Source organism: Muntiacus reevesi, chromosome 8, assembly GCF_963930625.1.
Source record: "Muntiacus reevesi chromosome 8, mMunRee1.1, whole genome shotgun sequence".
In the NCBI taxonomy this organism is placed as follows: Eukaryota; Metazoa; Chordata; class Mammalia; order Artiodactyla; family Cervidae; genus Muntiacus; species Muntiacus reevesi.
The window spans coordinates 60228524-60251654 of record NC_089256.1 but is presented as its reverse complement, the minus strand read 5'-3'; the positions used below and the strand labels follow the sequence as shown (position 1 = coordinate 60251654).

The following is a 23131-nucleotide window of genomic DNA, read 5'->3' as shown; positions in this document are numbered from 1 at the left end:
AGAGGCAGGTCAGATAGTCTGGTATTCCCATCTCTGAGAATTTTCCACAGTTTATTGTGATCCACACAGTCAAAGGCTTTGGCGTAGTCAATAAAGCAGAAATAGATGTTTTTCTGGAACTCTCTTGCTTTTTCAATGATCTGGCGGGTGTTGGCAATTTGATCTCTGGTTCCTCTGCCTTTTCTAAAACCAGCTTGAACATCTAGAAGTTCACAGTTCACGTATTGCTGAAGCCTGGCTTGGAGAATTTTGAACATTACTTTACTAGCGTGTGAGATGAGTGCAATTGTGCGGTAGTTCAAGCCCCCATTAAAATGGCTGAAATCTGAAACGGCAACACCACCAAATGCTGACTAGGATGTGGAGCAATAGGAACTCTCATTTATTGCTGGTGGAAATGGAAAATGGTATTGCCACTGTGGAAGACAGTTTGGCAATTACTTATAAAACTAAACATGCTTTTGCTGTGTGATGCAGCAACTGCACTCATTTACCCAAAGGAGTTGAAAATCTATCTCTACAAAGGCCTCACTACAAATGTGGATAGTAGCTCTCTTCATAACTGCCTGAACTTGGAAGCAACCAAGATGTCCTTTAGTAGGTGAATGAGTGAATCAACTTGGTACATTCATGCAATGAAATATCATTAAGTACCAAAAACAAATGAGCTATCAAGCCATGAAAAGATGTGGAGGAAAATTAAATGCATTACTGAGTGAAAGAAGCCAGTCTGAAAAGGCGATGACTTATGATTCCAATTATCTGACATGATGCAAAAGGCAAAACCATGGAGAGAATAAAAGAATCAGCATTTGTTAGGGGTTAAAGGGAATGGAAGGACAAATAGGTAGAGCAGAGGAGTTTTAGGGCAGTGAAACTATTCAGTGATTTTATAATGGTGGATATGTGTTACTATACATTTGTCAAAACCCATAGAGTGTACAGGGCTTCCCTGGTAGCTCAGATGGTAAAGAATCTGCCTGCAGTGCAGGAGACCCAGGCTCATTCCCTGAGTCAGGAAGGTCTCCTGGAGAAGGGAATGGCAATCCACTCCAGTATTCTTGCCTGGAGAATTCCATGGACAGACCGTGGTGTCGCAAAGAGTTGAACACGACTGAGTGAATGACACACTATAGAGTGCACAGCACCAAGAGTGAGCCTTAATGTAAACTCTGCACTTAGGCGGTCCTCAGGTGATACGGTAGTGTGTGTTCATTGATGACAAGGAAGGTCTCACTGGGGCAGGGTGTTGGTAGTGGTGGAGGTTGTGTGGTGTAGGAATGAGGGAAATACAAGAAATCTCTATACCTCCATCTCAATTTTGCTGTAACATGATTAAACCTTCTCTAAAAAAAGTAAAAGTTTATTGATTGGAAAAAATGTGTGGAATTGAAGCAGAATGTAATTATTCATGTAATTTTGAGCAATTCAAGTTTATTTGCATGTACAACAACACAGACTTGGAGTCTTTATAAAGGATTATTGATTAAGAGATGTACACTTGCTTGTATTATTCCAGTATTCTTGTCAAAAATTTCAGTTCATCAGTATTACCAACCATAAATTCCTACCAACCATAAGGATTGCTGATCACTTCACCCCTTCTTGATGCTCTTATACTATTCTTTGTTAACTTTGATCTTTTGGCCTAAAACTTGGTCTAATTATGTTTCCAGTTTCTTTTAACCAAGAAATAAATTTATACTACCATATGACAGAATCTTAGACATAACTTTAGGATACAAAAGGTCATAAAGAGTGTTTAGTCTTAAGTTTCTTAAACATTTGTGAACACTGACCTTTAGCCTAGAATATTGTAGGTAGTAAGAGTCCATGTTGCAAATGAGAAGGCATTGAAATTATACCTTAATATCAGTTAGTTAATTTGTCAAATCATTGCCTGTTCAACACCTTCTCTTGGCCCAAGCTATTAGTTAAGCCAACAATACATAGATCTCTATACAAGGTTTCACCTTTTTTTGTATGTGTACCCTTGAATGACTTGACTGATTTTGTGTCTGTGAAAAGAATCTATCAGAAATTCTAAAAAAAAAAAAGTATTAATTAAAGTGGTCTTATCTCACTTTCCTATTGTTTGGGAATATACCTAGAGCACCTTAAATGCCAAAGGGTTTTTTTGGTTTTATTTTATTTTTTTTGGTAGTTGTTGTTTCCACATAAAGGTTATATTTCTAAAAGGCTTTTGAGAGAGAATTGCTAAAGATACTTTTCTATTTTAGATGAGCAAGTTGTTATGGGCAACAAGCTTCTTGTATATATTAGGTAAGAGGTTTTTAATTTACTTATGTGTGTATGCTTCTTTTATAAAACTTCTTCTGTATTCTCAGAGGTATTGTCATCTCTTCATCTGTATAGTGCTTTCATATTTCAGTGTTCTTTCATGTACAGCCGTGCTTCTGAACAGTCATTAATTCTGTCCCCCACCCTTGCTCTCCTCTGCCGTATATTTTCAATGTCTAAAGACATTTTGCTTTGTCACAACTGGTGTCGGGAGAGATGCTACTGGCATTTAATGCATAGAGGCCAGGGATGCTGCTTAGCATTCTGCAGTGAACAGGATAGTCCCCACAGCAAAGAATACCGAAATATCAGTAGGGCAGAGGTTGAGAAATCTTGATACAGAGTATTTCACTTTTACTACCAAGTCTATGGGATATGTTTTTGTCCATATTTTATGTAAAAGGGCAAGAAATTAGTTTGCATCATGAACAAAGTTAGTGACTGAAGTAAGCAGAAATGTTTATCTGTTTACTCCTGAATCAGAATTCTTCTGATAGACTATGCAAGCTCAGAATTGTGTCCTAATAGAGCTTTTACATAGATAACTGGCTGGCAGGCAAGCAGGAAGGTGGCAGAACCTGCTGGCACATCATTTTAGTTTCTGTATGCATCTGAGTTAACTTTGAGACCTCTTTCAAATTTGTTACATCAATTCTATAGTATAGAAGAACATGAGTAGCATTTACCTTGCTCTTTATCATCTGCACTTTCAACTTTTTAGAATATGCTGGTACCCAGCTGTCTCTAACATTCAAAATTGATGACTACTTCAAAGAGGTTTAAAATTTACTCCTCCCCACCCCCTGCCACCAAAATAAGGACATATTCAGAAGACAGTTTATAACTCAGCCCCCAGAGCTAGTCATTAGCCATTAGGAAGGTCTGGTTTGGAGGTAAAACCATACAGTTAATTTCTCATGAGATTCTAATTCTCCCAAAAAGGCTTGTCCGATTACAAATATTTTTTAGCCTAGCTCATTCCCCATCTTTATTCACCATTCTTAGAACCACTGGATTTAAAAGTCTCTGCGAACCTGAGGCTTTTACCTGTTAACAGTATAATGATGCTGTCAGATTCTTTCCAGATGCTGGGTGTGAGACTTTTAGGTAATCTGTCCTTATTCCTTCTTGTTCATTTAGTGCAGCTTGGGTTTTTCTTAGGAAAAATAAAAAGAAATTAAAGTTATTGGTCACAGGATGTGTTATTTCACCACCACCTTCTGTCACCCACGTTTTCTGAACTGGCTATCATCTAGATCTGGGTTTGGGCCTGACCTAACTGACAAGAGCTGAGCCTGCTTAAACATCAGACTAGTAGCTTGTGTTTGAGAACAGTGTGTTCCCAGGAAGTTAGCCCATTAAGAGTCACCAAATACGTTCAATTTCTTCTCTTCTAGCTGTTGTCTAGCAGGTCGTGCCTATCCCCTGGGTGACATCCCTGAAGATCTTGTTCCCTTGGTTAAAAACCAGGTTGGTGCATTTTCGTAACATTTTTACTCTCTTAAAATGCAATAAAGACAAATTGTAATTGAGGGCTGCACATGGGTCTGGAGCTATCTGCTATGACAGGAGAGAGCCTGCACACTAACACTGGAGCCAGTAATTATAGCTGAGAGAGGTTAGAGAAGTTATAACCCAGTGACAATTTAAACTAAATTCAACCTGGTTTTATTTTATACAAATGGGAATCATTGCTTCAGCAAGATACTTTGTGAGAAAAGAATAAACTTTTTTTTTTTCCCCCCAACTTGCAGGTTTTTGAATTTCTAATTCGCCTGCATTCAACAGAAGCTCCCCCTGAAGAAGAAATCTATCCCTATATTCGGACTTTGCTGCATTTTGACACACGAGAATTTCTTAATGTATTGGCGCTGGTAAGAAATACTGTGATTCTAAGGTATTTTTAAAAGGAGTTGGAGTGATAATTATTTTTAATAGAAAGAAAGATGAATAGTAGTCCTTAGGTACAGTTTTTATGCCCTAGTAGTAAGTCAGAGTCTCAAATGTTTAATTTTGTGCCATCCATAATTTCTAATTCTTTTTCTCCTTCCTACCCTTCCTTTCCTGCTTTCTTCCCCTCTCTCTCCTTCCTCCCTGAGTGTTTGTCTATGTCTGTCTGTATGTCTCTTTCTGACACATCCGTATTAAAAAGTTAAAGCAGAGTTAGATGTAGTACATCCTTGATTTCGTAAATTGTTATTGTTTGCATACTAAAGATGGCAGATTGCTTTGAATGACATGTGGTGGTGATGATAGTAGAAGTAACTGGAGTTGAAATGGAACATGGAAGCTTCCTGCTGAAAAAATATCCTTATACCTGTTTTTATTAAAGAGAGTTCTGGGTAAGCCAGATTTCTCTGTGAAAATGCCCCAAGGGAATAATTATATAAAACATGATATATCTTCCTAATTAAGCCATATTGTAGTTGTTTTTTAAAAAGCTTTTGATAATGTGGACAGTGCTTATATTTTAGTGTCTAGTAAAGCAGCAGACTCACAAATTAAAAAAAAAAATATTGTATATGCACAATATTTGAAGGAAATAGGAAGGAAGTATATCTAAATATTAATAGTGATTATATCTGTGAGATGAAGTAAATTTATTTAATGAACATATAATGCTCTTATTATAAGTTGAATAATAAACTGTTAAGTTTTTTTAAAGTGCCTGTGAGAAGGTTGAGATTCCACTCACATCACATTTTGCATTAGTTTAATTGGAAAATCTGATTTCAGAAGTAGTAACTTTAGTAGCAGAGGAAGAAGGGAAAAGAAACTCAGAAAATGGGAGAAGGAAATGGCAACCCACTCCAGTGTTCTTGCCTGGAGAATCCCAGGGATGGGGTCGCACAGAGTCGGACACGACTGAAGTGACTTAGCAGTAGCAGTAAAGTCTACTGCTACTGTATTTAGAGGATAGGTGTGAGAGCAGGAGAGAGTGGGGTAGACACGCCTGTCCCTGCTTTCCTCATCCCACCTGGACCCTTCTTTGCCCTTGAATCTATTCCTCCCTTTCCCCAGCAGTCTATTTATTAACTATCAAGAGGGCAAATAAGGGCTCTTCTAGGGTTGATTTTGCTAATTTTTTTGAGGATACCGAGCACCATTTCACCATATTCTGTACCCTTATCTGACAGTCCCTCCCAGAACTGAGTTTTCTTTTCATCCAGGTTCAGATGGAAAAACAAAAAACAAACCATATCGTCACGCACCAATAAAAAGTAAGCTGTCCAGATGGAAATAAAATCTAATTAGGCAATAAAAGTAGAGATTGTGAAACGGTTAAAAAAAAAAAAAAAAAAAAAGAAACTCAGAAAATGAAAGTCAAATCTAGTTGGTTTAGGAGACCTTAGACATCCAGAATACAATGTAAGTGTACTAGTGTCTGGCCTGGAGGAAAAAAGAAACAAGAAGTGGTAGGGCAGGGGTTCAGAAAGCATCCTAGAGAGCATCAAAGAATTTTACTTAGTTTTCATTTTTCAAAGGTCTGTCGTGGCACTGAAGGTCATTTGGGATTATGCTTATGTCTAAATTACGACATTGACATTGATAGTAAGACTGCAATAAAATCTGTGTCATTTACTTGACAATTGATTTGTCAAGTATGTCACACATACTGTACTAACTGTGTGTGTACCCTGGACTGACAGGATATAAACCTTGCCTTTGTGGAGGAAGAGGATCCAGCTTGTAGATAAGTAACTATATCATGGTGTAAGAAATGTCACCAGAGATATGCAGAATACTGTAAGAACATTTAGGAGGGGGATCTAATGGAAGGGTCAGGAAGATGTCTTGGATGAAATGATGTCGATGGTGAGTCACACAGGATGTGTAGAAGTCTGGTTAAGGATAGGGAAAAGTATTTCAGGTAGAAGGACAGAGTATGTAGAAAGACCTGGAAATAAGATAGAGCAGTGTGTGTTAAGGTAATTGAAAAAAATTCAGTATGGCCACATCTTTAAGTGTAAGGAATTCTGTGGAGAGAGAGAAAGCCAGAGAGGCAGGTAGAGACTGAGTCTTGTTATCCATGGTAGGAAGCTTGGACTTTATAGTCACCAAAGCCTTTTGCCTTTCTTAGTCACTCAGCCCTTCCAACTCTTTGTGACCCCATGAACTGTAACTCGCCATGCTCCTCTGTTCTTGGGGATTCTCTAGGCAAGAATACTGGAGTGTGTTGCTATGCCCTCCTCCTCCAGGGGATCTTCCCAACCCAGAGATTGGACCCAGTTCTCCAGGCATTGCAGGTGGATTCTTTACCGTCTGAATAGAAAAATTTCATAATTTGTAGTTAAGAAAAATTCCTTCTGACTATTGAATGAAAAATGGATTGAAATAAGATAAGATTGGAGGCACGAAGATGTTAGCAAAATTTTGTGGTCATCTAGATAGAAGATAATGGCAGCTTGAATTAGGACAGTGACAGTGGGGGTTCTAAGACATGAAAGGATTTAAAAGATATTTTAGGAGGTTTAGCCTTTGCGTGGACATACATCTTTATTTCTCTTGAGTAACACCAAATAATGAAATCACTGGGTCTTTTGTGAAGTATATTGTTTTACTTCATAAAAAACTAACAAGACTTTTCTAAAGTGGTTCTGCCGGTTTTCATTACAGTAGTATATGAGAGTATCAGTTTCTTCTTCTTCTCTCCAAAAACATTTTATGGTTTATCTTTTTAATTTGACCATTCTAGTAGATGTGTACTGGTATCTCTTGGTTTATATTTCCCTACTGACAACTGACATTAAACATCTTTTCATTAAAATATATTTGCAAAGAAATTATGTTTACCATTTGTATATTCTCTATCCATATATACTCTATGGTGAAAATACCCACAGTTTGACCATTTTCCCCTATTTTTAAAGTGTATTTGTTTTCTTGTTTTGAGAATTTTTTTTAGGTAAGTTTTTAAAAATCAAATTACATGAATTTAACAAGTGTTTTCTCCCAGTCTGTAGTTTGTCTTTTCATTTTCCTAACACTGTGTTTTGAATAGTGGAAATTTAAAATTTTGATCAAGTCTAATTCATTAGTTTTGTTTTAGGAATCCTGCTTCTGGGGCTGTAGCTGTGAAATCTTTGCCTAACCCAAGGTCACAAAGATATCCTCTAGAAATTTTATGGTTTTACCTTTAAATCTGTGATCCATTTTGAAGAAATTTTGGCCTGTGGTGCAAGGTTTAGATACAAGGTCTTTTTTTCTTTTCTTTTCTTTTTTTTTTTTTGCATTGAGATATCTAATTCTTATAGCATCATTTGACAAAATGACTGTCCTTTCTCTACTGGATTGTCTTTGTACTTTGTGAAAGATACACCATCTATGTATACTGAGTCTATTTCAGAACTCTATTTCTATGCCCCTGGTCTGTCTATCTTGATGCCAGTACCACACAGCCTTGATTACTGTAGCTTTATAATGAGTATGAAAATCATGTTTTATGTTCTTATTCTTTTATAAAATTACTTTGTATTTTGTAGTTTGGGGTTGTTTTTGGCATTTCAATATGAGTTTTAAGTTATCTTGTTAACTTCTGCAGAAGCCTGCCTGGATTTTGGTTAGGATTGTATTCAATGTTTAGTCAATTTAAGAATTGACTAAGCAATACTGAATTTTGTGGCCCATGGAAAGGTGTACTATTCCATCAATTTAGATTTTCTTTAATTTTTCTTAGCAATATTTTGTAGTTTTCAACGTAGTTTTCTAAGTGATAGGATTCAATGTAATGTTTTCTCTACTATTATACAGTTAAAAATTTTTGAAGTAAAATATTTGCCTCCCACTTATCTTGCTCTTATATACTGCCATAAGGAAAACTGGTGTCAGCTTGACTTTTCTTAACTTTCCCAGAGACTTAATCTTTTCCTGGAGTACCAGAATACTTTTTTCCTTATATTAATATTTAATAGTTTAAGATATTACTCAGAATTGACTATTTTAGGTCAGTTTTGCTGTATATGTACTGTGGGCCTTTACAATGTGTGAATTTGAGTCTTTTTAGTTTAAGAAAGTTTTCATGAATTACAGATTTAAATATTTTTTTCTGCTCCATTATTTTGTACTTCATCTTCAGAAACTTAGGTTATTTGTATATCTTCTTTGTCTTCTATATTTATCACCTTTCTTTGGTCTCTTTTATTTCCTTCTTTGTTTAAATTTCATTTTCTTAGTTCTTTTTATTTACATTCTCTATTTCTGTTAGCTATACTTTTGGTCATATCTGTTCTCCCTTTGGTAGCTTGTAATTCTGTCTTCATTTCTAAGATGACTTTTTTTTCCTTTCAGTTTTTTTTTTCCCCCCTGAGTTCAGTTAGCTCTTATTTCACATTTTCCTACTGTTCATTTCTTTTCTGAATTCTTAAATTTCTGGTTTGTGATGTTCTTTCAAATCTGCAATTGTATGTTTAAATATATTTCATGTATGTTGAGATATTGTTTATAGTTTACTTCTCTTTTGTGGCTAGTTCTTATTGTGCTTTATTCTTGAGTGCCTTCACTTTCTGTTGTGTGTGTGTGTGTGTGTGTGTGTGTGTGTGTGTGTGTGTGTGTCATTTTTTTGGTGGATTTTTCTAGACTAGCAATAATTGGTGATCTTGTTGGATCATGAGGGAAGATTGCATACTATTTTCCACATTGAAGTACCTGCTTTATTTGCTATAACTAGTGCAGTTTCTTAAATAAATAAAATAGTGTCTTTGGGGTGTAGTCTATTTTCTCAGTCTTTGACAAGTCTCTTGTTTTAGTAGGATCTTTTTCTTTTTTTTCCCAATTATTTTTATTAGTTGGAGGCTAATTACTTTACAGTATTGTAGTGGTTTTTGCCATACATTGACATGAATCAGCCACGGATTTGCTTGTGTTCCCCATCCTGAATCTGCCTCCCACCTCCCTCCCCATCCCATCCCTCTGGGTCTTCCCAGTGCACCAGACCCAAGTACTTATCTCATGTATCCAACCTGGACTGGCGATCTGTTTCACACTTGATAATATACATGTTTTGATGCTGTTCTCTCAGGTCATCCCATCTCTCCTTCTCCCAAAGAGTCCAAAAGTCTGTTCTATACATCTGTGTCTCTTTTTCTATCTTGCATATAGGGTTATCGTTACCATCTTTCTAAATACCATATATATCCGTTAGTATACTGTATTGGTGTTTATCTTTCTGGCTTACTTCACTCTGTATAATGGGCTCCAATTTCATCCATCTCATTAGAACTGATTCAAATGAATTCTTTTTAATGGCTGAGTAATATTCCATGGTGTATATGTACCACAGCTTTCTTATCCATTTGTCTGCTGGTGGGCATCTAGGTTGCTTCCATGTCCTGGCTATTATAAACAGTGCTGTGATGAACATTGGGGTACACGTGTCTCTTTCAGATCTGGTTTCCTTGGTGTGTATGCCCAGGAGTGGGATTGCTGGGTCATATGGCAGTTCTATTTCCAGTTTTTTAAGGAATCTCCACATTGTTCTCCATAGTGGCTATACTAGTTTGTATTCCCACCAATAGTGTAAGATGGTTCCCTTTTTCCATACCCCCTCCACCTTTTATTGCTTGTAGACTTTTGGATAGCAGCCATTCTGACTTGCACGTAATGATACCTCATTGAGGTTTTGATTTGCATTTCTCTAATAATGAGTGATGTTGAGCATCTTTTCATGTGTTTGTTCACCATCTGTATGTCTTCTTTGGAGAAATGTCTGTTTAGATCTTTGGCCCATTTTTTGATTGGGTCATTTATTTTTCTGGAATTGAGCTTCAGGAGTTGCTTGTATATTTTTGAGATTAATCCTTTGTCTGTTTCCTCATTTGTTATTATTTTCTCCCAATCTGAGGGCTGTCTTTTCACCTTACTTATAGTTTCCTTTGTTGTGCAAAAGCTTTTAAGTTTCATTAGGTCCCATTCGTTTACTTTTGCTTTTATTTCCAATATTCTGGGAGGTGGGTCATAGAGGATCCTCCTGTGATTTATGTCGGATAGTGTTTTGCCTATGTTCTCCTCTAGGAGTTTTATAGTTTCTGGTCTTACATTTAGATCTTTAATCCATTTTGAGTTTATTTTTGTGTATGGTGTTAGAAAGTGTTCTAGTTTCATTCTTTTACAAGTGGTTGACCATTTTTCCCAGCACCACTTGTTAAAGAGGTTGTCTTTTTTCCATTGTATATTCTTGCCTCCTTTGTTGAAAATAAGGTGTCCGTAGGTAAATGGATTTATCTCTGGGCTTTCTATTTTGTCCCATTGATCTATATTTCTGTCTTTGTGCCAGTACCATACTGTCTTGATGACTGTGGCTTTGTAGTAGAGTCTGAAATCAGGCAGGTTGATTCCTCCAGTTCCATTCTTCTTTCTCAAGATTGCTTTGGCTATTCGAGGTTTTTTGTATTTCCATACAAATTGTGAAATTATTTGTTCTAGTTCTGTGAAGAATACCATTGGTAGCTTGATAGGGATTGCATTGAATCTACAGATTGCTTTAGGTAGTATACTCATTTTCACAACATAGATTCTTCCGATCCATGAACATGGTATATTTCTCCATTTATTTGTGTCCTCTTTGATTTCTTTCACCAGTGTTTTATAGTTTTCTATGTATAGGTCTTTTATTTCTTTAGGTAGATATACTCCTAAGTATTTTATTCTTTTTGTTGCAATGGTGAATGGTATTGTTTCCTGAATTTCTCTTTCTGTTTTAGTAGGATCTTTTTCTTGAGCCCTTCCTTCTTTACCACAGGCTTCCAAGGAGTATATTGCCTTTCCCTTTTCTATCTCAAAAGCTGTATCTTACCAAGACCTCTGATTCATACTTGCCAGACTCCTTCCTTTGATCTTCCTATCAGCCAGTGCTATGATCCACTGGGTTACAGACCTGGCCTCAGTACTTGCTCACCCAGGATGGATCTTCCTTTTCTTTTAGAGGTGAATTCCATTTGATACTATATGTGTTCTGTGCCTGCTGAAACCTTGTCTACCCTCTCTTCCTCTACCCTATTCTCTCTCGACGGTTTTTTTTTTTTTTTAATGGACTTTGGAGCCAACTTTGCTAGTTAAGGATGTTTACTTTCCCACTTTTATGTAAGTCAAAATTTTTAATGTGTGTTGTCCTTCTAGTTTTCCCATTGGGCTGGGTTGTGGGTGATTCTTTTTCTTCTTTCTATATACGTGGATCTTATTGGAAGATGTGTGAAGAGATTAGGACAGGGGTTCACAAATTACAGTCTGCAGACCAAATCCAGCTCCATTTGACCTCTGGCTTGGGTGAGACAGAATATTTTTCTATTTTTAAGGGTTATAAAAACAGAAGAATATGTCATGCAAATCACATGTATCCTGCAAAGCCTAAAATATTTTCTCCCTGGTCCTTTACAATGTTTCTTGACCCCTGGATCAGGATTTAGCCAACTATCATTATCTTACAGAAACTTTATAATAATTTTTAAGGGGCTACAGAAAGAAGTTTTTATGACCAAATTCACAGGTGACTTTGGACTTGAATTTTAGGTCTACTTTTTGCACTTCACAAACTGTCATTCTCCATTAGGACGTCTTTACATAATATTCCTCTAACAAGCATTGTATAATTAGAAGAATCTTTGTGGAATGATAATGTTTGAACATAAATGTGCCATTTTGGTGGCAGCTGTTAACTACAGTCAAAATATATCATTGTGTATATCACAACATTCATAATGAAAGTATTTCACCACTTAATTATGTTTATAGTAGTAAAGTTGCAATGTGTGTTTCAAAGCAGTGAATGCAAGTTACCAAAAGGCAAGTGGATAAAGCAGTTCTTTTTTACTTGCTGTCAATGCTGTAGTTATTTAATACATATGCTAATTCTCCATGATTTTGTGTTTGCTTGAATAGCACTTCTATTAGCAGATAGTATCTTGTCTTGACAGCGGATGACATCTCACTTTGGCAGACTGGGTGTGAGGGGGAAATTGTGTTTGTTTGAATGTGTGTGTATTTGCTGTTTTCCTAAGCCTTAGAACTGAGAGACTTTCTTGACCATCTTTCCCTCTTCAGACTGGGTCATGCTTAACCCATATAAACATCAAAATACCCTTGGTTTGAGCTTTCCGGATAAGAGTTCCTACAGTTCCCTAGGTAACTCATTTCAGCTTTTCTTAACTAACTGGCAGCAAAGCATTCTAGGTGAAGAAAAAAATTTTTATAAAGATTACATTTTCCTCTGTAATTAACGAGACAAATCAGCTGTCATTGTTTAAAGTGCTTACTGTGTGTCAGACAAGAAAAGGGAAAGAAGGACATGCTAGTAGAGAAGAGCCTGAGCAGAGGGTCTTTGGAGAAGTTGGGGAAGCTTGGGGCCAATTTAAAGAACAGCAGATATTCTGGTTTGAATGTTAACTATGATGTAGTCTTGAAAGTTTGTGGCTTGGAAATTCTTCTTTAATCTGTTGGGACAATATGTAGTCTATTTTCTTGCTTCGGGATAGTCAGTAGTAAATTACTGCTTTGTAGATTTAAACATCTCATGCACAGGTGGGCATAATAAAGGACAGAAATGGTATGGACCTAGCAGAAGTAGAAGAGATGGCAGGAATACACAGAAGAACTGTACAAAAAAGGTCTTAATGACCAGGATAACCATGATGGTGTGGTGACTCATCTAAAGTCAGACATCCCAAATGTGAAGTCAAGTGGGCCTTAGTAGCATTACTACGAACAAAGCTAGTGGAGGTGATGAAATTCCGACTGAGCTATTTCAAATCCTAAAAGATGATGCTGTGAAAGTGCTTTACTCACTAGATCAGCAAATTTGGAAAACTTATCAGAGGCCGCAGAACTGGGAAAGGTCAGTTTTCATTCCAATCCTAAAGAAGGGCAATGCCAAAGAATATTCAAACTACCACAAAGTTGCACTCATTTCACATGCTAACAAGATAATGCTCAAAATCCTTCAAGCTAGGCTTCAGCTGTTCATAAACCAAGAACTTCCAGATGTACAAGCTGAATTTAGAAAAGACAGAGGAACAAGAGATCAAATTGCCAACATTCGTTGGGTCATAGAAAAAGCAAGAGAATTCCAGAAAAACACCTGCTTCATTGACTACGCTAAAAAGCCTTAGACTGTGTGGATCACAACAAACTTTGAAAATTCTTAAAGAAATGGGAATACCACACCACCTTACCTTCCTCCCGAGAAACCTGTATGCAGGTCAAGAAACAAAAGTTAGAATTGGACATGAACAACAGACTGGTTCCAAATCAGGAAAGGAGTACGTCGGGGCTGTATATTGTCACCTTTGTGCAGAGTACATCATATGAAATGCCTGGCTGGATAAAGCACAAGCTGGAATCAAGACTGCTGGGAGAAATATCAATAACCCCAGATATGCAGATGACACCACCCTTATGACAGAAAGCAAAGAGGAGTTTAAAGAGCCTTTTGATGAAAGTGAAAGAGGAGAATGAAGAAGCTGACTTAAAACTCAGCATTCAGAGAACTAAGATCATAGCACCCAGTCCCATCAATTCATGGCAAATAGATGGGGAAACAATAGAAACAGTGAGAAACTTTTATTTTCTGGGGCTCCAAAATCACTGTGGATGGTGACTGCAGCCATGAAATTAAAAGACACTTGCTCTTTAGAAGAAAAAGCCATGATCAACCTGGACAGCATATTAAAAAGCAGAGACATTACTTTGGTGACAATTGTCCGTATAGTCAAAGCTGTGGTTTTCTCAGTAGTCATGTATGAATGTGAGAGTTGGATCATATAGAAAGCTGAGTGCTGTAGAATTGATGCTATCGAATTGTGGTATTGGAGAAGACTCTCTTGAGAGTTCCTTGGACTGCTTGGAGATCAAACCAGTCAATCCTAAAGGAAATCAACTGTGAATATTCATTGGAAGGACTGAAGCTGAAACTCCAATACGTTGGCCACCTGATTCAAAGAGCTGACTCATTAGAAAAGACCCTGATGCTGAGAAAGGTTGATGGCAGGAGAAGGGGACGACAGTGGATGAGATGATTGTGAGGGGGTAACAGGCAGGAAGGCCAGGGGTCTCCAAACTGAGAAAATAGGCTGCAAGTGTCTCTTAAAATTCTATGTTGCTGTGACGACACCTGGTTCTACCTGAACTGAACTTTTCTTAAACCTTGAGCTAACCAATGCGTTTTTCTTATGGAAATATTTTTCTTAAGCTATGCTAATAAAATTATGTATTTGCTTTGGAATTTGCCTTTCTTCAAAATGGCTCCACCTAAGACTAACTTTTGACTGCTAATGGCTCAACAAACCAGTATTCATATCAGTTGTTTTATGGCTGGGAGATGACATACCTCATGCCATCCTATTTCAAAAATGCATATTGTGGGAGGGGGGCCTGGTGAAACTCTGTCAGCCTTGAGATGTCTCTCTTATCTGATTAATAACTTTCTAACAGACATAAAATAGCTTACTAAAACTAGTAGGGGAGGCAGTCTCCGTCCCCTTTCTGATGTCTATGTCAGAAGCTTTCTCTGTTCCTTTTTTATTTGAATAAAACTCTGCTATACAAAAGCTCTTGAGTGATCAAGAGTGCTCAAACCTGGTCCCTGTTCCCGAAGTTAAATCTTCTTCAGAGATCACAAATCCGACACCTTTCACCATAAGCTATCAATTGGATGGCATCACCGACTCAATGGACATGAGTTTGAGCAAGCTCCGGGAGATGGCGAAGGACAGGGAAGCCTGGTGTGCACAATCCATGGGTTCGCAAAGAGTCAGACATGACTGAGCGACTGAACAGCAACAAAGGGCCGAATGTCCTCAGTGAAAGCCTTAGGAAGAGCTTCAAGTCTTTTATCACTCTTATTCAATAAGTATTTTCATTTCAGTTTTTTTGTTTGTTTTTGGTTTTTACAGTGTTGTGTTGGTTTCTGCCATATAGCCACAGGAATCAGCCACGCTACTGCTAAGTGGCTTCAGTCATGTCTGACTCTGTGCGACCCTATATACGGCAGCCCACCAGGCTCCTCTGTCCCTGGGATTCTCCAGGCAAGAACACTGGAGTGGGTTGCCATTTCCTTCTCCAGCGCGTGAAAGTGAAGTCGCTCAGTTGTGTCTGACTCTTAGCGACCCCATGGACTGCAGCCCACCAGGCTCCTCCATCCATGGGATTTTCCAGGCAAGAGTACTGGAGAAATTCCCTCTGTCTTGAGCCTTCCTCCCTTCCCCCCTGCCACCCCTCTAGGTCATTACAGAGCACCAGAATGGGCTCCCTGTGTTATATACAGCTGCTTCTCACCAGCTATCCATTTTACACATAGTAGTGTATATATGCTGATGTTACTTTCTCTTACTAGTTCCATCCTCTCCCTCCCCAAACTGTGTCCACAAGTCTGCGTTTTCATTCCTTCCCTTCAGTTTCTTCATATGTGTATCCTATAGCTTCTATGTATTTTCAGAATCCAGTGCTGTCATTTACTTGGGTGCAAGTTCTATTCAAAATGTATTTGGCTCTACTTGAGCAGGAACATAAAATAAAAAATGCTGTACTTGGCAGTGTTGTGAAAATAGAATACCTATTCTTTGTATGTATTCTTGAGGATTTTAATATTGTGACAGTTTTACCATAGTAATTTTTAAAAGTATCTATTGTGGAACATCATTTCTTCCTAGTTGTCATGGAAATCATGGAAATTTCTTTTCATGACAGTTAACAACTATATTTCAGTTATTATTTCCAAATAGCATGGACGGGATGATGGCTGAGCATGTAACATGTATTTCATCCTTTTCAAATTCTTGCTCACAAATTGCCTCTTCCCATCAGTATTCTTTCTTTATTTGTTGCCTATAAATTTTGCCTTCCTTTGTTTAATTTTTATAAATTTTAAAAGTTCTTTTCTATTTTTGATTGTAGTGGGTCTTCATTGCTGTGCGTAGATTTTCTCCAGTTGCAGAGAGTAGGGGCTGCTTTCTAGCTGTGGTGCATGGACTTTGCAGTGCAGTGACTTTTCCTATTGCAGAGTGCAGGCTCAAGAGTGTGTGGGCTCAGTAGTTGTGGTGCCCAAGCTTAGTTGTTCAGCGGCGTGCGGAATCTTCTCGGACCAAGGATTGAATTCACCACCAGGGATCTGCCTCGTGTCCCCTGCATTGGCAGGTGGATTCTTATCCACCATATCACCAGGGTGAATCACTTTTGGGTTGTATAAAATCACTTTTATTTTTATACTTTTTATTCAGAATACCATATAATATTGAATAATGTAGCCTTCTATTAAACTCACTAAAAATAACTTGTTAAAGTTATATAAGAAAAAACCTTTTGAGGAATGGTTATCTTATTTGGGAATTTGCCTATTAACAAGAATTTAATATCTTGCTTCCTTCTAAAAGTTTCAAATAATACTTACCTTTTTAAAACTTCTTTTTCCTTTTTAGACTTTTGAAGATTTTAAAAATGATAAGCAAGCTGTAGAATATCAACAACGTATTGTGGATATTTTGTTGAAGGTGAGTATCCCAGAATGTCTTTGTATTGGTATTTATATTTATAAAAATGAATTACTTTATAGCAAGTTCGAAAATAATCTTGTTTAATAAAGGAATATGTTACAATCATTTAAAAGTTTTATTATGATGCCTTTGTCTTCAAAAGCTAAAGTCCTAATCATTCAAAAAATATAATGTATCTCAGCTTTAGACTGGATGTTGGATAGAGTGCTACTCTTGAGAAATGCATATTGTAATAATTGCTATGTTAGTATGATTACATTTAGTAATGGAGGCTAACTTCAGAATGCTTTGAGAAAATAAAGCTCTGAAGAGTCGCCTGTCTCATACTAGCATCACTGTGTTGCTAAGGTGGTTTTGCCATGGTACTGAGATGATGGGTAACTTAGGAAAGATTTGAGGCACGCAGAGATGATCATCCCAATCTAAGTCCATCTGGATTCAATTGAAAACTATTTTGAGATTCATGCTGTTGCTGGTGAGTGACTGTGGAGACAGATTCTTTTCCTGTCCATCTGCACAGCTTCACCCAGGCCAGTTTCTTCTTGTAGTTAAAAGCTTAGAGTTTTTAATCCTGTTCATTTGTCTATAAAATGGTAGTTTCTTCCTCTTAGTGACTTTTAGATTATTTTGGGAAAGAGACCAAAATTGAAATATTTTCTTTGTGTATAATATTAATTCATTAACTACATTTATAGTAGTTCTTTATAATTTTCAAAGCTCATTTGTATACATGATCTCGTTTGAGCTATTTATTAACCTTGTAAAATAGGCAGTGATGAATATGAGAGCTCCCAAATAACGTCAGTTTGATCTTGGTGGCTAGTATGGAGAGTTTTCACTTAGGTTTCAAAATACCTTCCCGAATGGTCTTATCTTGTTCTTCTTCAATTTGTGATCTTACCTTTCTTCTAGATAATATTGTTCTCTGGCTTATCATTGGCGTAGTTGAAATTAAGTTCTTCTGTGAGAGAAAGTTCAAAATAATAATAGTTTGTTGTGGAAATTTAATTTTCTCATGTAAGTCTGGAGTGTAGGCAGCCTGGCCTAGTAGAGTGGGTTCACAAACTTGTCAGGGATGCACAACACTTCCATCTTACTGCTGCTGTTCTTAGTACATGGTTTGTGTCTTTCAGTCCAAAATGACTGCTCAGGCTCCAGTATTACCTCTGCATTCTAACCAGCCTGAATGCAGAAAGAGATGAGGTAGAAAATGTTCTCTTTCTTTCAGAAAATTTCTTAGAAGTTATGCACCGCAATTCTGCTTATATCATGTTGATCAGCACTTAGCTAGGGAGACTGTGAAGTGTACTCTGTATGGTGGGTGGCCACGTGTTTAGCTAAAAATGAGGAGTTCTGTTTCTAAATTAGATGGAAGGAACAGATGTTGGAGCACAAGTAGTAGTTTTTGCCATACCCATCTAAGTTTTAACATGATATCCAAGATCCTTTTATACTTTCCGGGCCCTTACTACATCTCCATAACTGCTCCTCTCTCTGACCTCCCCTCTCACTCCACCAGCCTGTATTATCAACTCCTCAACAGTTTTTTTTAGCCATGCTGAGCAGCTTGTGGTTCTCAGTTCCTCCACCAGGGACTGAACCCAGGCCATAGCAGTGAAAGCCTGGAATCCTATCCTCTCAGCTACCAGGGAACTCCCTTCTCACCAATTTGAAATTGCTGGAATTCAGTGAACTTTCTGTGTCTTCTTTTTTGTCTTATGTTCTTTGTGTGAGTTTTCTTTTATCCCATTATGTGTTTTCCTTCGCTTTCTCTGCCTGGCAAATTCCTAGCCATTCTCCAAGACATAACGCAGAATATCATCCATGAGAAACTCTTCAGAACCCTCTCTCGCACTTCCAGTTTGATTTGTTGCCTTTTCTCTGGGATGGTATTACACTTCATGCTACACGTGACACACTGTATGGTACTTGTTTACATGTGTCTTTTCCTGCCTGGAATGAGTTTCCTGTAGGTAGAGACTGTAAGGGTGTGTTTTTTGGTCATTACTTTAACACGTCTAGCATGATGCCTACAATCTGGTAGGTGTTCAAGAAGTGTTTGCAAGTTGATTGATTTAGGATTTAAGTTTTAAAACTGTACTAAGTTGGAAAAATTATCCAAATGAAGGATATAAAACTCTATAAAGTACTTAAACTGTTACTCTTGGTGAATTATTGCATTTGTATATATTTTTTTTAATTGAAGTATAGTTAATTTATAGTATTGTGTTAGTTTAGGTATGGATCAAAGTGATTCAGATATATAATATATATATATTTTCAGATTATTTTCCATGATAGGTTATCACAAGATACTGAATATAATTCTCTGTGCTATACAGTAAATTATTATTGCCTATCTGTTTCATTATAGTAATTTGGTTTTTCTAAACTTTTTATTTTATATTGGACAATAGTCAATTAGAGTGCTATGATAGTGTCAGGTGAACTGCAGAGGAACTCAGCCATACATATACATGTATCCATTCTCCCCCAAACTCCCCTCCTATCCATGCTGCCAAGTAACATTGAGCAGAGTTCCCTGTGCTTATGTATGATGATTTGTATCTGTTAATCTTGTACTCCTATTGACCCCTGCCTCCTCCTTTTCCCTACCACTAACCATAAGTTTGTTTTCTGTATCTGTGAAACACTTTCTATTATGTATATAGATTCATTTGTATTATTTATTAAATTCCACATGTAAGTGATACCATATGATGTTTGTCTTTCTCTTTCTGAATTACTTCACTAAAGTATAGTATTCTCTAGGTCCATCCATGTTGCTGCAAATGGCATTATTTCATTCTTTTATTTATTTATTTTTGGCTGTGCTGGGTCTTCGTTGCTGCACCGACTGTTCTCTAGTTGCGGCAAGCAAGAGCTACTCTCTAGCTGTGGCTGCATGGGCTTCTCTTTGCAGTAGCTTCTCTTGTTGTAGAGCATGGTCTCTGGGGAACACGGCTTCAGTAGTTGTGGCTGCCAGACTCTAGAGCACAGGCTCAGTAGTTGTGACGCATAGACTTAATTGTTCGACGGCATGTGGGATCCTCCTAGAGCAGGGATCTAACCCATGTCTCCTGCTTTTGGCAGGCAGACTCTTCATCACTGAGCCACCAGGGAAGCCCTACTTCATTCTTTTTTATGGCTTAGTAATATTCCATTGTATGTATATATATATATATATATATATATATATATATACACACACACACACACACACCACATATTCTAATGCCGTTTGTCTCTTGATGGACACTTAGGTTTCTTCCATGTCATGGCTACTGTAAATAGTGCTGCTATGAACACTGGGGGGCATGTATCTTTTTGAACTGGAGTTTTCATCTATACAGGCTTCCCTGGTGGCTCAGATGGTAAAGTATCTGCTTGCACTGCAGGAGACCCACGTTTGATCCCTGGGTCGGGAAGATCCCCTGGAGAAGGAAATGGCAACCCAATCCAATATTCTTGCCTGGAGAATTCCACGGACAGAGGAGCTTGGTGGGCTTCAGTCCATGGAATCGCAAAGAGTTGGACACAACTGAGCAATTAGCACTTTCATCTTTTTGGGATATATGTCCATGGGTAGAATTGCTGGATCATATGGTAGCTCTATTTTTAGTTTTTTTAAAGGAACCTCCGTACTGTTTTACATAGTGGCTGCATCTTGTATATTATTTTGATAGTAGTTAACCTAGGGTCGGTGAAGAATGACCCTATCTCAGATGATAAGTTTGAGATTATTTTCTCATTTCTGGTGATAGAGTTGTAGTCATTTGTTGTTTTTCTGAGGGAGCACAGGAAAGGACCAGAAAACAGTAGAGTGAGCATCAAACCTCAGGCATTATCATAGGTGCTGAATGGCTGCAGACATAGAGCGGGAAAGCTGTAAATTTGTGACTTTGTATAAGATTTTCCAGAAAATTTTGTCAGCATGGTCTCTGAAATTGATCAGAGAGAAGAAATGAAAAGAAGCTAAAATTTCTGGGATAATACCTAGTTGGACACTTGCTGAAGTGGCGAGGGAATGGGGCTGTGAGTTAGAACTGTTTCCTTAGAAGACGTTTTTAGGTTCAGACAGGTGAGAGAGTAGTTTACACTTGTAGAGCAAAAGGAAGAGCTAAAAGCAGAGAAGAGCACTAATTGGGCCCTGAGAGTTGAATCCTAGGAAAGGGCCCACACATGGAAAGGAAATGATCATTGGATATTTTAAAGCTATAGAAAGCTCTTTTAATATTATAAATTGGAATTTAGATACACAGATTACAACTTGAAACATCCTCATTCTAGTAATGATAATTATGTACTTGAACAAGCTTTGATTGCTGGACTAAGTAAAAGATGGGCAGTAAAAGACAGGCGCAAACTGCTTAGCAAAGTGAGAAAAGGCAGACCAAAAATGGGGCCCCAAGGGAATGTTTTATCTTTGAAGGGAAAATGAAAGGAGAGACTTTGTAGATGAGATGGGCTGTTGTTCTCTAATTTGTTGTAGAATTGCCTCCTTAAATTCAGTTAGTTTAAAACAATGCCTGGTCTTCTTTCTCAGACTTCTGCCGTCTTCCTCTTTGTTAATAGCACTGTTCTCCTCCCTGCCTGTCAGGCTCAAGACATGTCATTTTTCATTCTTCCTTTAGCCACACGTTTCCAACATGTGAATACCTGCCCTGTCTCCTCTCTCTCTGCAGTGACTTTCGCACCTGTTTCTCCTTCCCTGTTCATCATCACTGCATTGTTCTGAGCTCCTCTGACTCTCCCTTGGACCTCTGCAGTCCCATGCATCTTGGTCTCTCTACCTTCATTTCTTGCTTCTGTTACTTTATCCTAAGTACTGCTGTTGGGGTAATTTTCCTAAGCATAGCGCTGATCACAATCAGCTCTCCTCATTGCACCTTTAGTAGCTCCTCCATTTTCTAACAAATAAATTCTGGATTCCTTAGAAGGGCATTGGAACCCTAAGTTTTTCCTTTGGTCTGATTTTTCCCTCTTCTTCATGCATACTGCTGCATTCTACTGAAGCATGGCATTTCTCCAAACAAACTTATATTTTCTTGTGTTCATGTTTTTGCCCCCACTCTTCTGTCTGCCTGGACTGCTCTTTCTCCTGACATTTCTTCTCCTGTCATGGATTCCACATGGGCTTTAAAGTTTAGTTTAGAGGCTACTTTTCTCATTTTTTTGTTTCAAATTTTTTCTCTGATCAGTTAGACTAAATTTTCCCCACTGTGCTTCCATAGTCATTTGTTCCTTTATAAGTGCTGATCACATTATGTTTTTTATTTAAGATTTGTTTACCTGTCTCACCTTCCTTTCTGGTTCACAATTCCCTTGAAGGCTTCTACCATAAGCATCTTAGGCATAGTAGTAGGTAGGTACTCAAGAGATGAGAGCTCACTTAAATCAGAGGAGAGATTATGACTTGATAACTGTGTGTGGTTGTAAAGAGCGTGTTATTTGAAACCATCTGTTCACTAAACTGCTTATAGACAAGGCAGAAGCCATTCACTTCATTGACTCATAGGCCGGCTGACTTCTTTTCTGGGATACCTTCACTCTCAAGTTGTCTTACCTTTAAACCTGAAAGCAGCTCCCTTCTTCCTGTGTTGGTGGATAGATTTTTAATAGAGTTACTTTAATTTTAGATTCTCTTTTAAGAATTCAAGAAGCAAACATGATTAATTTCTTTTTTTTTTTGAAATCTACCTCTAACGATTCAGTTCTTATCCAACTTGTGCCTATAAATATGCCAGAAATCAGTAAAATGCTTTCAGGGAGTGCATGTAGTTGTGCTTCTTCTCTGAATGGTGTTGAACTCAATTGTCACACAACTGATAAAAGAATCTTTTTATTACTCCTTCGTACTGAGGCTTCCCCACCCCCACCTCCAATTGTATATTTTTCTGTGTCAAACCAGATGGTATATTGAATAAATGGTCTCTTTTGCTCATAGGTTATGGTGGAGAATTCAGATTTTACGCCCTCACAAGTAGGGTGTCTCTTTACCTTCCTTGCCCGGCAGCTTGCAAAGCCTGACAACACCTTATTTGTAAATAGAACCCTTTTTGATCAGGTGAGTGTCTTTAACCATAAGAAGTAGAATTGTTTTTCTTTACTATTTGTAGAAAAATTCACTGGATTACATGGTTTCTTAATAGAATAACCTACCAGGTAAGTGTCCTATGAGGTAGAGGCTTGTTCATCTTTCAGTTTGGATCTAAATTAGATTTGGTTTTTTAGTGTTGTGTTTGGATAGTGTGACAGTTCAGTCATGGGAGTATGATTTGTGGAGATTGGTTTATAGAGATTGTTTTCCCAATTATTCTGTTCTAAATTTGCCTAGAATTTTTGACTTAAGA

General features: G+C 37.6%; 1 protein-coding gene across 6 annotated transcripts in view; it reads left to right on the top strand.

Annotated features, from left to right (window-relative positions):
• Nucleotides 1-23131, top strand: part of VPS8 (VPS8 subunit of CORVET complex) — a 315494-nt gene that overhangs the window by 140256 nt on the left and 152107 nt on the right. For all 6 annotated transcript variants that reach the window (XM_065943535.1, XM_065943540.1, XM_065943534.1 and 3 more), the window contains exons 25-29: nucleotides 2241-2283; nucleotides 3699-3771; nucleotides 4056-4175; nucleotides 16704-16775; nucleotides 22726-22845. In XM_065943535.1, coding sequence (XP_065799607.1) covers nucleotides 2241-2283; nucleotides 3699-3771; nucleotides 4056-4175; nucleotides 16704-16775; nucleotides 22726-22845 — 428 coding nt within the window. The remainder of the gene's footprint in view (nucleotides 1-2240; nucleotides 2284-3698; nucleotides 3772-4055; nucleotides 4176-16703; nucleotides 16776-22725; nucleotides 22846-23131) is intronic.